Source organism: Emiliania huxleyi (genome assembly GCF_000372725.1).
Source record: "Emiliania huxleyi CCMP1516 unplaced genomic scaffold EMIHUscaffold_513, whole genome shotgun sequence".
In the NCBI taxonomy this organism is placed as follows: Eukaryota; Haptophyta; order Isochrysidales; family Noelaerhabdaceae; genus Emiliania; species Emiliania huxleyi.
The window spans coordinates 31678-45886 of NW_005198144.1; the positions used below are offsets into that span (position 1 = coordinate 31678).

The 14209-nt window shown below is 63.3% G+C and overlaps 3 protein-coding genes across 3 annotated transcripts; 1 reads left to right on the top strand and 2 right to left on the bottom strand.

Annotated features, from left to right (window-relative positions):
• Positions 1 to 2738: 2738 nt before the first annotated feature.
• Positions 2739 to 4216, bottom strand: EMIHUDRAFT_445760 (hypothetical protein). The gene is made up of 3 exons (XM_005766358.1): positions 3762 to 4216; positions 3378 to 3693; positions 2739 to 3230 (listed from the first exon to the last, which is right to left on the bottom strand). Exons 1-3 carry the CDS (start codon positions 4058 to 4060, stop codon positions 3003 to 3005), a joined length of 843 nt encoding a protein of 280 aa, XP_005766415.1. The 5' UTR covers positions 4061 to 4216; the 3' UTR covers positions 2739 to 3002.
• Positions 4217 to 6037: 1821 nt separating this feature from the next.
• EMIHUDRAFT_445764 (hypothetical protein) lies at positions 6038 to 6624 on the top strand (the record flags this gene model as incomplete). Its single annotated transcript, XM_005766359.1, has 2 exons — positions 6038 to 6078; positions 6101 to 6624. Coding segments are annotated over 2 exons (536 nt in total), but the record flags the coding sequence as incomplete, so codon positions are not given.
• A 4384-nt stretch (positions 6625 to 11008) lies between these two features.
• Positions 11009 to 12545, bottom strand: EMIHUDRAFT_246516 (hypothetical protein; the record flags this gene model as incomplete). The annotated part of the gene is made up of 2 exons (XM_005766360.1): positions 11009 to 11768; positions 11839 to 12545. 2 exons carry the CDS (start codon positions 12543 to 12545, stop codon positions 11009 to 11011), a joined length of 1467 nt encoding a protein of 488 aa, XP_005766417.1.
• Positions 12546 to 14209: the final 1664 nt, after the last annotated feature.

Sequence of the window (14209 nt, forward strand, 5' to 3'; positions counted from 1 at the left end):
GGGGGCCCCCACCCTGAACCGAGCACAGACCGGGAAAGGAGCGTGACGGAGGCAATCATCACCCGGCAGCAAGATTGAAGCACGGGGCCCGTGCAGGGCCGGGAAGAGAGGGGGAGGAGGGGGAGAAAAAAAGGCTGGGGGGAGGGTGGGGGCGGGAAGCGAGGTGCGGCGGGCGATGATGGCTGCTCCACACACCTCGTTGGGCGAGAGCAAGGGCATGAGCGGCGCCGTTGATTGCACGGCGGGTGCGGCGCCGCTGTGGAGGGCAGGCGCCGGCGAGACGGGTGCGGCGCCGCTGTGGAGGGCAGGCGCCGGCGAGACGAGCGCAACGGCAAGGCCGGTGCAGATCAGGAGCGACATGGCTCTCACAACGACGAGGGAGGTGATGGCCCCGTCCACACACTGCGATATGGGGCCCGCCAACAAGACCGGCGCGGCGTTTTTCTTCTTTTCAGAAGTCTGCTGCGGAGTAAGGAAACAACGGTATGGGAGGTGGAGTGCTCTCTACTGCAGCGGCGCCCATGTCGGTGCGAAGGCGCCCGGCGGCCGCGCGCTTGGTGCCCACGTCGACCGGCTGCTCTCACGGCGCCGAGGCGTACCGCTTCGGTCATGTCTCGCGCGCTGCGAGGTTCCTTTTGCATGTGAGCGCTGGCTAGAGACGCCAGGAAGCTCGCCTTCCTTGCCTGCGGCCGCGGGCGTGCGGGCGGGCCCGCCAGGCTCGGCGAAGCTCGGAGCGGGTCTTCGAGCTCGCTGCCGGCGACGAGCCAGCATGGCTCGTCGCTCGACGGCAGCCTGCCCGGTATCCTCTCGGCATTCTGTACAGCCTCGCCAAGCTCTCTGGGAAGGTCCGCAGGGCCAGGGCGGGCCGTATCGGGAGCGATGGCGCGCTCAGAGTACCATGCCTACGAGCTCTCCGATCGGGTCGCCAGCAGCGGGCTTGCGCGGCGCGCCGCTCGACGGCAGGCTGGTCACCACCCTTTCAACAGTGTCTTCTGCCTCGCTTCTCTCGCTGCAACCGCCTCCGGGGGCCGGCGCCGGCCGCCTCGCTTCGCCAGCGCTGCTACGCCTACGACACGCGCGTCGGCTCGCCGCCGCGTCGCCTGCGGCGGGCCCGCGTGGCGCGCCGCTCGTCGGGAGCGTGGTCAGCAGGCTGTGCAGCGCAGCCTGACTCGCTCAGAGCGCCGCTGATGCGGCGCGGAGCCGCGGTCGGCGCTGCTGCCGCGCACGCTGGATGGGTTCGTCGTTTGCAAGCCTCACACGTTACCTCCGTTGCAAGCGTCGTTGCAAGGGAAATATTTTTTGCTGCTCTAGCCTCACACGTTACCCGCTGTCGCCTGTGCTAGGACAACAAGGCCGTGCTAAGACAACAAGGCTACACGATACACGGCGTCTCCACACTAGGCGACTCACACATAAGTTGTACCAGGTGGCAGGTGGCGGGAAATCAGGGCCGCACTACTACGCCGTCTCTCGTTTGTTGTGTGTTAGACCGTAGACGACGCCTCCATTTGCTTCCACTTGCCCGCGGCTCGTGACGAAGAAGTGCAAGTCCAGATGGGGTACATTTTTTTGAACCCCCCCTTCTCTGTATCTTCCCGGCCCGCTTCAATTTCTTGATCAATTCGAAGTTCGTGTTTGCGGCCGCGCGAATGGAATGGACAACCTCCGCTTGCCTGCTGCTGCCCGCCCAATACACGCCAGCGACGAAGCGGTCGCAGCCACCCTGCACCGCATGCAGCGACGCGCCTCTGTCTGGAGCGAGTGCCTCCCTCGATTGCCAGCCAACAGCACGCATTGTCACCGCCGGGGTCGGCACCTGCTCCACAATTCGCATGGCGCTGTCCCACGACTGGCCAAGGACCGTCCCCCTCATCCCGAGAGCCCGCTCTACGACGAGGTTCTCTTCTGCCCGCGCCGCCGTGTGGCTTTCATCCACATCTTCAAGTCTGCGGGCACGACGATTGTCCACGCCCTGAAATCCATGTGCAGGAATTGGGTGCTGGTGTGCCCGTGGCACTTGTATTGCCGTCAAACCCTGGACGCTGCCCACGGCACGGTTGGCGAGTATGCCTACTTCACCTTTGTCCGCGACCCAGTTGCACGCTTCACCAGCGGCGTCCTTGAAGCGGCGCTGCGGAAGAACCTCAAAGTGATTCAAGCCGGCGTGCCGGCAGGGGCTGCTGCAAACACGGCAGAAAACGCAGATGCAATCGCCCGGCGGATCCTCACCGCGTGCGTCGCCAGTCCGCGCTTGTGCGATGCACATCTCGAGCCCCAGCTCTCCTTCCTCGCGACTCTTCCCTTTCCCAGAGGGCGCCCCAAGCCCGTGAAGCTCGACTATCTCGGCTCAGTTGAGCACATTGAGATTGAGCTGCCGGCCATTGTCCAACGCTTCTTTGGCACAGCAGCGGCCGCCAATGTCTCGAGCATGCTGCAGACTTCACACAGAGTGCGCTCTGAGACAAAACAAGAGCAAGTTCGTCGACTGCTTGGCCGTCTTTCTGGTGTCCGCTACAATCAGAATGTGTCGCAGATCACATCGTTTGTGTTCACGCCTGATGATCTGTTGCCGCCTACGATTGCCATGATCCGGCGCGCGTACGGATCGGACGTAGAGTGTTTGCAACTTAATCGATAGTGCGCACGGAGTGAAAGAGCATCTTTTTCCCGCCTGAACACGCTATGTTCAGTCTTCAGCGTTTGTCTCTTGTCTGTCGCTTTGTGTTTGTGTCTTGAGGTTGTCAGCAAAGAAGATGCTATTTATTGCCACACTCTACCAATTAACGGGGCTAAGCCCATCCGACCCCCCGGGACCCACTTACTGAGCACACTGTAGTAGTTATGGCTGGCGACCCCGCGGCCCGCCGGATGAGGCTGCCGCACCACGCAGTTCTAAGGACTAAGCCATTCTAGCACTTCTAAGCCGGCCGACCACCGCCCGAGCCACCGTGCCCCCAGCCGACGTGCTCCCACCACCAATCCTCCGTCGCGCCGTCCCGTATTCATCGCCAGGCCAGCTGTGCCGACGCGGACCAGGTCGACGACTCGGCCGCAGCGCCGTCGCCCACAAAGGAGGTGCCGCCCTGCAATCCGTCCGCACCGTCGAGGGAGCGGCTCGTGTCGAACCCCTCCGCGGCAGCGACCAAGGCGTCCGGGCGCGAGTTCGCGTCGGCCCATTTGAGGTACGCGCTGAAGTACGGCTCGATGGGCTGCCTCTCATTGTCCACGATCTGGTCCGAGCAGAGCAGGCGCGGGTGTGAGCAGAGGAGGATCCAGGTCCAGGGGCAGGGTGGGGCCAACTCGATTAAATCTCAGCCGCTCGTGGGCTGTCTGCGGACAGATCACCAACACATCTCCAGGTCACAGCTTCAAGCGACCTCGTACGCATAGTACACGAAATCGCCCAGCGCCTTTGACAGGCCGGGGATGAGCTGCAGGACCCGGCTATCGCGGCGCCACTTTGCGCACCGCACGACCTCAGCGGTTGAGGAGTTGGCCCTTGGCGGGCATGCGCCAGCGGCAGGGTGTTGGAGGGTCATCGTGAAGCTGACGGCCGCAGTGGGCACACGGAACGTGAGGCCAAACGGCAGCTTGAGGTGCGGGTAGATCTGGCAGGACTCGAAGTCGTCGCTAAACACAAAATCGTAGTGGGAGAAGGTCGACTCGGCCTCGCGAAAAAAGCTCATACCCTCCCTGATCGGACAAGGCCGGTTGGTGAGGAGGCGCCGTTCAGATGGCGGCGACGAGGGTGCGGGATTGGCCTGGTGTTCTGCCACTGCCACGCTCTTCCAAGGATGCTCACACTCACGGTGCGCGTCGCCGGGTCGAAGCGATGATAGTCGGTGTCGCCCATCGAGATGGCCAAGTCCGGCGCGCTGACGCCGGCTGGTATGCTCGACTCTCCAAAAGCGCCCGTTTGGTCGAGCCAGAGCATCCCTTGCAGTGCGGCAGGGTAGTCAGCCGGCGCCACTGGGAGGACATTCTGCACGTCGTTGTTCCTCAAGAAGGACGGCATGTGCGCGGCGGCAGAGGTCGAGGTTAGCGCGGCGGCGAGTAGCATATGCACAACGTACACGGCTTCCAGGAGGTGGGAGCTCGAGGCTAGGAGGCCCTTGAGTCGACTTGAGGACTGGGTCAACGTACACGGCTTCCAGGAGGTGGGAGCTCGACTAGGAGGCCCTTGAGTCGACTTGAGGTAAGGGCGTACGCCCTTTCGCCCTTAGAGTACTTGAGGACTGGGTTTTTCGGCCCCTTGTTTTTCGGCCCCTTGACTGCAGCTGGCAGAAAATAATCGCTGACAAGAAGAAAGAGTCTAACAGCGCTTAAGAGATTAACTCATCACGCCGCGTCTCTCGAACGCGCGCGGCGCGAGCGTCGCCCCACGGCAGAGGGGACACTTGCGCACCGCGCCGACGACCGTGAGTGTCCCCTGGATGCCGAGCATGCACTCCTTGTGGACCTCGAATAGAAAGAAAGAAGAGACAGAATGCGGTAGGAAAATAAAAAGAAAAAATTGGTCGGCGGGCACGTCGCGCCGCATGGTGGCCGCGCTGCGCCGCTCGCCGCTGGCGCGCGGTTGATCGCGGCGCCGACTCCGCGGCGGCGCCATCTCACGCAGCGGGGCGCGTCGCGTCGTCGGCGCCAAAACAGACGCGAGCTCGCGGCGCGGCCGCGGCAGCAAAAACATCAGCCGTCTACTTCTCCTTCTCTTCTCGTCTCGTCTCGTCTTGTCGCAGGCGCACACGCGCGCGACGTGCGCTCGTATCGCCGCGTTCGCTCCGCGAAGGACGACTCGAACCGGGAGCCAGTCGGCGCAGCGGCGGCACGCGGCGGCAAAACGCACGACGCTCACCTCATGGAGATGCTGCGGCTTCGGCACCTCCTGATATAATGCTGATTTTTTGCTGAGCGGGGCGGAGGCACGCGGGCGGCGGAGGCGGCGGCGGACGACGTCTACTTCCCCTGTGGTAGCTTAGCGATCAGGGAGGATCTACCTGTTCGGCCTCGAGGAAGCTGCTGGGGGAGAGGGGGGGAGAGAGGAGAGGAGGAGAGGGGAGAGGATGAGAAGAGGAGAGGAGAGGAGAGAGGAGGAGAGAGGAGAGAGGAGGAGGGGGAGAGGAGAGAAGAGGTGGGGGGTGAGAGGGAGGGAGGGAGGGAGGGAGGGAGGGAGGAGAGAGAGAGATGAGAGCCTTTGAGCCTTGGCACCAGCCAGGCAGTTGATTTGGCCCTGGCACCAGCCTTGGCAGTTGAGTTGGCCTTGGCACCAGCCTTGGCGGGCGGGCACGCGGGACATGCACGGGCGCCAAGGGGCGCGGCGCCGACAATCACGGCGGTGATTGCGGCGCAGGTGGGGGGACGGGAAGTCCGTCGGCGTTGCCGGGGGCCCAAGGAAGCGCGAGGGAAAAATTCCGCCGCTGAGGGCGCTCGTGCGGCAATAGCCGGGTGGAGGGGGGAGCGTGCCGGACGGGGCGTCGTCGCGCCGTCCGATGGTCTGCTGCCCCGCGCAGCAACCGTCGGGCGACGACCCGGGGGCCAAAAACCCGGCGACGACGGCGCTCTGGATGGGGCGTGACCTCCTGCCTCCAACCTCCTTCCTTTTTGAGCAGGTGTGACGCCGCGCGAGCGACGCTCCGAGATCGCCCGAGATAGCGCGCGGCGCGGCCCCGAGATCGCCCGAGATTGCGCGAGATCGCCCGAGATCGCGCGGCGCGGCCCGAGGCGAGGTGGATGGGCTGGGAGCGAGGGGGCGGAAGTGCTCAGTGCGGTAGATGGTCAGCTCGAGGCGCGTGAGCCGGACTTGTGAGCCGGACCACCCCCTCTTGAACCCTGCGTTGTTGAGCCAGGACTCAACATACTCGGGCTGTCGCCGTCCCAAACTGTCACTCCCCTCTCTCCCGGCCGGGGTGGGGCGCGCGCGGGGGCGGCGGGTGTGCGGGATGTCTGTGGGGCCGAGAGTGATATGCCATGTCCCGCCTTGCTTTGTTTCCTAACATCGAAGGCTAAGCTCAAAAAGAAAAAACGTGGGAGCTGCACATGCACATGTGGTCGTCGGTTCGGGAGTCGCTGCAGGGGGCTGCTGGAGGCGACCCGACTTACAGTCGTCGCAGCAAATCACGCGGGTCGGCTCGCTGAACGGACGAGGCTGTATGCGCAGGTGACAGCAAAGCAGCAGCGAATTGCGCTGATCAAGCAGAGCTGGGGTTCAGACTCGTACGACGCCATGGATGCGGGCGACATCGCGACGGTCGCGACCAACTTTCACCGCGCAAAGGCAGAGATCCAGCGGATCGAAGAGGAGATCGAGGCCAAGCTGATCGAGATCGCGGCCCTTGACGCCGCGCCGGCGCAGTCGGCCGAGACTGCCGTGCAGCAGCTCCCGTCGTCGTATTCCGTGGATGCGTGGCCCGGCGGCGGTGCGGCGGAGGCCCGCATTCAGGAGGCCGTGCCCGCAATGCCTGTCGTCACTGCAGTGCCTGGCGTCATGATCGGCACCGCAGTCTCTGCGATACCCGAGGCGCTGCCTAGGGCGCTGCCTGCCCGAGCCAAGCCAGAGGAAGGTGTGGCTGAGAGCTCAGAGGATGAAGGTGGGGTGTAGTCACGTTTCACATACTTTGAAGAACAAAAGGGGCAAGCACCCAGCTTGCCCGGTGCGGTTGCACGGCTTTACGTACTCGCTCTCGCGGCTCTCTGGTCTCTCGGGTCTCGGCTTACGGCTATCTTTTGATCGGCATCCTTGTGTATGTGACCTTCGAATGTGACCTGTTTTCGTCACGCCGGATCACAGCGACACGGGACCACGAGTCAAGAGAGAGATTTTCACCTGCTCTGAGAAGAGAACCAGGGCGGGGTGGTGTGGAGAGAGAGCCACTAGTAGAGTGCGCACTACGGCTTTAGGGAGAGCGAGAGGGTGGGAAAAGTAACCCGTGAAACGCGAACGATCGTGGCTGCTGCACGAACGGCTGCGATTCAGCGGTCGTGCCGCTGAGCGTTCAGGTCGAGCTCGGCGAGCTGAGCAAGATCATCCAGTGGCAGTCAGTCAGTGCGCAGTGGCGCGACAGCTGGAATCGACAACAAACAAACGTCTCGTAAAGATCAGCTACCAGGGGCTCCAGGCCCCAAATGATGTGTGAGTGTTAGAGTTGTTTGGTATTGCTCTCGTAAAAATCTCTCTCTGAATCGCAAGCGTTGAGGAACGGCGAACGCGAGAAGATCGCGTTTCGCGTTTCAGGTCCTTCAAAGGTAAGCTCGCCCCGACCGAGTCTCCAGCCGAGCCGGTGGCCGACAGACATCTGTCTGCACATACATATCACCGGCCTCATCGATCGATCGACGAGGCCATCCATGGCGGGGTCCAGCAACTCGAGAAGAGAAGATTCCAGAGTATCGACCTCTGGCTTGTCAGTCGCGGTCAGACACTTGATGACCCCCATGAAGTACAGCGATCGCCACCTCGCTGGCCTCTCCGCAAGGCCCCCCGACCGCGTCGAACTCATCGGCGCGGGCTCTCTCGGCTACGGGACCGGCCCCAGCTTCGGCTGAGGGCAGACAAGCTGCCGAGCCCAAATCACTGTGAGAGTCGTGATTTCTTGTTGGGTTTCAAAAATCTCTCTCTCTCTCGCAACTCGCCCTGAGCGTTTCCTCTTTCAACGAAGGCCCCTCTACGCTCCATCCAGCAACGGTGGACCCTTTCTTTGCAAAAACCCGGTCACCGTATATGGAGCAGCAAGCAGGGCCAGGTAAGCATCTAGCTTGCTTGCTTGCCGTCACCTCGCCCGCTGACTGACGACCGACTCGGGTGGTGTGCGTGTTCTGTCTGTTTAGGGCCTTTTGCGGGTCCTTGCGCTCCGGGAGAGCCTTCCGCGTCGTCATTGGTGTTCCGTGTCTGAGATTTTTAGCAATACCAAACAACTCTAACACTCACACGTGTTTTGTCGTGTCTGACGCTCGCAAGTTCTTTTTTAGAGGATGGGGAAAATGTCTCGCCCTCCCTCGCTGGTGTGTTCATTGGGGGGTCATAAACAACAAACATCATCCAGTCAGTGGCGGTGGCGCGACAGCTGAATCGCAAGCCGGTTGAGGAAAGAGAAGATCGGTGGCGTTTCAGGCACTTCCTCACCGCGATTGGTACCACCCTCCCTAGTAAGACATAAAAAGAAAATCCCAGAGGCACGGGACTGGCGCGCAGAGGCACTCACACGAAAAAAAGAACTCCCGCCATGCCGCGCCCTATCACTGACGAGGCGTAGCATGGCAACAGCGGCTCCCGCCGGCCTGAGGGAGGCGAGCAGCGCCCAGTCGGGCCGCTCGATGCCGAGGAAGACGCCCGGCTGCCGTACAGGTTGCCACGACGAGGTCGAGCACGCTTCTATACGCTCGCCCAGCCTTCCTTTCCATCCCATTAGACAGCCAGGGGTGGTGGAACCACATGTCACGGCTACTGGGCTCGACCCCCCACGATAGCCTCCGAAGGCTGACTTTGCGGCACCATCATCGGACGATGTCGACGAATTGGGTCGCTCTCGCGGTAGCCAGATGACCTCTCATACTAGGAGCATCGGCCATGGCCGCAGGGAGCGCGGGGGAGGGCACTGGGAGCAACACGGAGCTCCGTTGGACGTTTTCCGCAAAGATTTAGCGTGTCAGAGACAGAGTGAATTGGAACTAGTCAATAAAGCCTGTCCACCTACACTGGGGACACCGTGCGCACGACGGGGCAATCCTAGCGCAGGCCCCGCACGCGGCCCTGCTGCCCTCCCGTCGGCTGAAATCGACCAGGCCCATCGCCGTGGGCCCACCGGCGACTGCGGCGGCCCTAGCACCGGCCGATTGTTTGAGCGATGGCCTGTGCTGCGGCCGTCTCGGACGTTCAAGCGGCGCCAGCCAGCGGCTCGGCCGCGCATCCTTCACACACGCCGCCACGACCGGGATGAGAGGGCCCGGTGTCGAGCCATGGTGTGAGCTGCATGTGCGCGGCGGCCGTGGCGACAGCAGGTCCACCAGACGGACCTCAAAGCTTGCCGTCGGCGTGCTGTCGTGGCGAGAGCGCGAGACAGCTGCAGAGGAGCCGAGTGCAGTGGCGAGCCAGAGGCTACCTGGGTCACCAAGTGGTAGCCCTTGCCCATTCTGAGCAGGGCTGTGCTTTGTGGGGTTGTGCTTGAGCGTGTGTGAAGTGGGAGTGCGTGCCGGCGGTGTCTGTGGGTGAAACGGGCGTGTGTGAGGCCGTAAGAGCCATGGTATGAGCCAGAGTGGGCTTCATCACCCAAAATAAGGACGGTTTGGGACAGCTCAGACTTGATACTGATGGGCCTTGGCCAGGAGAGCGACAGAGAAGGCGAGGTGGTGAGCTGGGAAGCCGCTTTGTCTGCACCTGGACGTGTCGTGATGAACTGCCGAAAAGTACTATTTGCGGCTATTGCTCAAAACCTTTGGAGACAAGGCCTACATATTATGACTGCATCCATGCGTCTGGTGCATGAGGGCCGCGGGTCGGGACATATCACGGTCGGTGGCGCCGATAATGACCTCCGGAATGCCCTCGCAACCGCTCGGCAAGGGGTCCACCGGAGACAATCTCGAGCCCTCTCCGTGGCATCACGAGCCGGTGTGAGCTTGCAGACCCAAGGTAAGTGCGGTCTGGGACGGCTCAGGCGTGCTACTGATGGGCCTGGGCCAGGAGGGCGACAGAGAAGGCGAGGTGGTGAGCTGAGAGGCTGGAGCGTCCGCGTGTGACCTTGTCGCGAAGCACGTGCCACGAAGCGCTATTTCCTGCTCTCAGGTCACCACCTCGCCTTCTCTGTCGCTCTCCTGGCCCAGGCCCATCAGTATCAAGCCTGAGCTGTCCCAGACCGCACTTATCTCGGGTCTTCAAGCTCACACCGGCTCGTGATGCTCCGGTGTAGGCGCTCGAGAGCACTCCCGGTGGCCTGTGCCGAGCGATTGTGAGGGCTTTACGGAGGTCATTGTCGGCGCCACCGACCGTGAAATGTCCCGATCCACAGCCCTCATGCACCAGACGCATGGATGCAGTCATAATATGTAGGCCTTCTCTCCAAAGGTTTTGAGCAATAGCCGCAAAAGGTGCTTTTCGGCAGTTCATCGCGACACGTCCAGGTGCAGACAAAGCGGCTTCCCAGCTCACCACCTCGCCTTCTCTGTCTCTCTCCTGGCCAAGGCCCATCAGTATCAAGCCTGAGCTGTCCCAAACCGCCCTTATTTGGGGTGATGAAGCCCACTCTGGCTCATACCATGGCTCTTACGGCCTCACACACGCCTGTTTCACCCACAGAGCACAGACACCGCCGGCACGCACTCCCACTTCACACACGCTCAAGCACAACCCCACCAAAGCACAGCCCTGCTCAGAATGGGCAAGGGCTACCACTTGGTGACCCAGGTAGCCTCTGGCTCGCCACTGCACTCGGCTCCTCTGCAGCTGTCTCGCGCTCTCGCCACGACAGCACGCCGACGGCAAGCTTTGAGGTCCGTCTGGTGGACCTGCTGTCGCCACGGCCGCCGCGCACATGCAGCTCACACCATGGCTCGACACCGGGCCCTCTCATCCCGGTCGTGGCGGCGTGTGTGAAGGATGCGCGGCCGAGCCGCTGGCTGGCGCCGCTTGAACGTCCGAGACGGACGCAGCACAGGCCACGCGTCGCGCCGCCGGCCAAGCCCAGCCTCTCGGCGGACCCCGGCCGTGCCAGAGGCAGCCCAGGTGGCGCGTGGGGCCGCGGCTCGGCCGACCACCTGTAACGGCCACACCCCTGTGAAGAGAGCTTGGATTGCCCCTCGACCCGCACGCGAAGTCCCACTTTGGCATGCTCGTGCTCGTCGCCATCGTCGTCTTTTTTGCTCATTCTTCTTGCGCGTCCCAGCGGCCCTAGTGCCACCAGCAAGCAGCCGGCTGCATGGGGCGAGAGGGTGCGTTTGAACGGCCTTTTCAAAGGTGTGAAAAACAGGTGGACAGGCTTTATACGGCACAACAATAGAGACCACTCGCGCGCTATAAAGGCTAAAAGTCATGACTTGCCGCGACAACGCTGTACCCCGTGCGCCGCTCCAGCGTGCGTCTCCACGTCTCCCAGACAGGGCCCGAGCTCGTGTCTTCTGAGAGGTTCGACTTTGGCACGAGCATCGTGCACGCGGGAAAGACGGCGTGCAGCGCAACGGGCGCGTTTCGACGCAAGTCGCACCCCCCGTGCCATGCCGGCGCCTTGGCCAGCTGCGCCCTCACGTTCGCGATGGGAATGCGCGTCGTCGTCGACTCGTTACAAAGGAGCGGTCCGACAATGCGGCACAGCTGGCGACGTCGGCCAGGAAAGAGCCGTGCGCCAGCGGGCAGATCGCGACGGGGAGCCTTCAGCTCGTAGTACTGCTGCAGCACACGAAGGCGAGCTCGAAAGCGCGAGTCGGCGGGGCCAATTGCTTCCTTGAAGCGCTGCGACGCCGCGCGGTAGAGTGCCGCGTCGCACCGCGTCGTACGTTGCAGCGCCATGCGCGTCTCCGCCGGCAGCGAGGCGAGCTTATGAGCCGTCGCATTGCCCGGAGCAGGCCCGTCGGTGCGGGCGTGAGCGCCAACGTCGGATGGCTCGAAGCGGAAGCCGCTTTGGTCGCTCACACGCAGCAGTGTCGCCAGCCACTCCTCCGTCAGCCCGACCACCTCATAGGTCGCGAGCTCCGTGCGGGCCTGCACACTTTCAAGAGTTGAGGTGAGCTTAGCCAATATACCCGGCAGCGGCGATCGCGCATCTATATAATAGCGTCGAAGGGTGCTACAGTCACATCATGACGCTTCTCGCGCTGCGGGGGGCCTGCGAAAGCATCGCGCGGTCGGCATCGCACCCGCTCGACCGCCACTTCGCCTCCCGCTTAATCCGCGACTTTTGCCGTCTCTGGAAGCCCGCCACCCTCGCCTTCAGCGTCTGCCCGGCGTCGCTTTCTGCGGCGGCGTCTTCTGCTGTGGCAGCGTCGCCCGCCACCCGCACGGTGAAGAACTCGCGCGTCCAGGCAGCCTCCTGCCGGTCCTGCAGGAAGGCGTCGAGCTCCTGGCGGCCCTTTTTGAAATGCTGCCAGAAGGAGAAGACGAAGGCGACGGGCTCGCGCAGCAGGGTGAAGAGGGTGAAGCTGCAGCCCAGCCGCCGATAGAGGGCCCGCAGCTGCGGCACGGCTGGGCGGAAGGAATACCACGGGTGGCCCGCGTGGAATTCAAGGATGGCCCGGTGCCTGGCCAGCGGCATCGACGCGGCTGCACACGCGGGCGCAACGGGTGCCGGCGCGCGCAAGCCGCATAGTCGGTCGAGCTCAGCGCCGTGGTGTAGGCACCAGTGGCCGTAAAGGGCCTCGCGCTCACAGTCATCCCCCAAGAAGAGCCAGCGCTCTGCTGCCGGCGCGGCGGCCTGGGTTTTGGCGAAGAGCTCGCGGAAGGCTGTGCCGCCCGTCGCCTCGTAGTGGCGGTGAACTATCAGGCCGCAAGTGGCGGGCGCCGTTGCAAAGATGTGCATCGGAGGCGGAAGCGAGAGGCTGGGGGCCGAGAGGCCGATTGCTGACATGGATGCGTTTGTACTGCGTTTGTACTATCTTACGTGAGAGAGAGACAAAGGGATGCGTAAGTACTTATCGGCGGGCGGATCCGTTTTTCTCTTCTTGTCCGGCGCACGCAGACAGCCTGTTCCTGGCTCGTGCCCAGCCTCTCCTCCAGCTGCCGCTGGCCTCGCAGTCCCGCCTGCCATCACGCTGCAGAGCCTGCGTAGACGCCACAGACGCCATTCCCCATTCTTTCTGCAGCCCACAGCCCTGGCAACTAGCTAGCCAGCCAGAGAGAGAGAGAGAGATTTCACCTCCACCTGGCAACCCTGTCTGCGCGTCTCGCGCGCGCGTGAACAGGGCGAGGGAGGTTGACATCGTGACTTATACGGGACTGCGCCTGCCCCACCGCGCAATAATCAAAAGACGCGGAACCCCCCACACCCTTCTCGGATACTTGTGACAGGGTCTGTGTACGGTAGTCGTTACTGTGAGTGATTGGCTTGAGAGGTCGAGCTCGGCGAGCTGAGCAAGATCATCCAGTGGCAGTCAGTCAGTGCCGCAGTGGCGCGACAGTGGCGCGACAGCTGGAATCGACAACAAACAAACGTCTCGCGCGCGCGTGAGCAGGGCCCACCATAAAGATCAGTTACCAGGGGCTCCAGGCCCCATGCAAATGATGTGTGAGTGTTAGAGTTCACATTGGGCTAAACCCCACCTGGCTTCCTCCCACTAAATACAAAGGCCCGGCGACAAGTTCTCTCGAAGCGCAGAAAGGCGGCCAACCTCCTCTCCCATCTGGCGCTTGCGTCGGGCAGCGTGGGCGCGGCATCCGGGACGGATGCAGGCCGTTGTCTCGCGGGATCGCTGGGAGCCGCTCGGCTCCCCACGCGCCGCCGAGCTGCGATGGCGCCACCGCAACGGCTGCCCCTCCTCGGCTCCCGCCCCGGGGCTGCCGAAATAGGTGCCCCGAGCCACCGTTTGCAACATCCGCGCGGAACGGCGGCGCTGCCGACGCCCCCCCGACCGGCAAACACCACCAGAAGGGCGGTGGTGAACGCTCCACCTCAGAAATGTCGTCGTCGTCGCGCAGTTCCCTTAAGTGACGTTCGGCGCCCGGCGCGGCTGGCGGCCAATAGACCGGATTTTCGCCTCTCGACGCGAAGATATGGTCCCGAGTCTCACTACTCGCCCCTCCATCCTGTAGGTCCGGACCTTGCCTGCTCAGTAGCCGCGATGAATCGTCGCCCTCATCGTCCGCGGTCATCCTTTCAGCCTCAAACTGGCCAAACGACAGTCTCGCCATCACCCATCTCGCCTCTCGCGATCGCGTCACGCCTTCCCTTGTGCCGCGAGTAGGCGTGTGAGTGATGGCCCTGCCGCCAGGTACACGGCTACACCTCGGGACGCCGTGCTGAGACGGGTAGAGCCGCCCCGCGGGAGCGAAAGCCGCCTCGCGCGCCTCAGCCCGCCGGGCCCCTCGGCGGCAAGTGTGGGGTTGATACGGCGGTGATAACCCCCCTGACAGCAGCGCCTCACGGCGTGGGCTGCGAGGTCACTCGGGGTGACCCAGGGGGCGGCGGGGGACACTCTCCCGCCGGAGCAGCGGTGATATTCCCGCTACTCGCTCGAGTTTGAGGTGCGCCGCGCCTCGCCTGTGTTGCCTTTCCCGGCCGCCCCAGCCGCCCTT

Coding starts and splice junctions, on each gene's coding strand:
- EMIHUDRAFT_445760 (XM_005766358.1), bottom strand. CDS start 4,060: ATGCTACTCGCCGCCGCGCTAACCTCGACCTCTGCCGCCGCGCACATG. Junction 3,694..3,761: donor TGGCAGTGGCAGAACACCAG/GCCAATCCCGCA, acceptor TTGTCCGATCAG/GGAGGGTATGAGCTTTTTTC. Junction 3,231..3,377: donor TCGTGTACTATGCGTACGAG/GTCGCTTGAAGC, acceptor TGCTCGGACCAG/ATCGTGGACAATGAGAGGCA.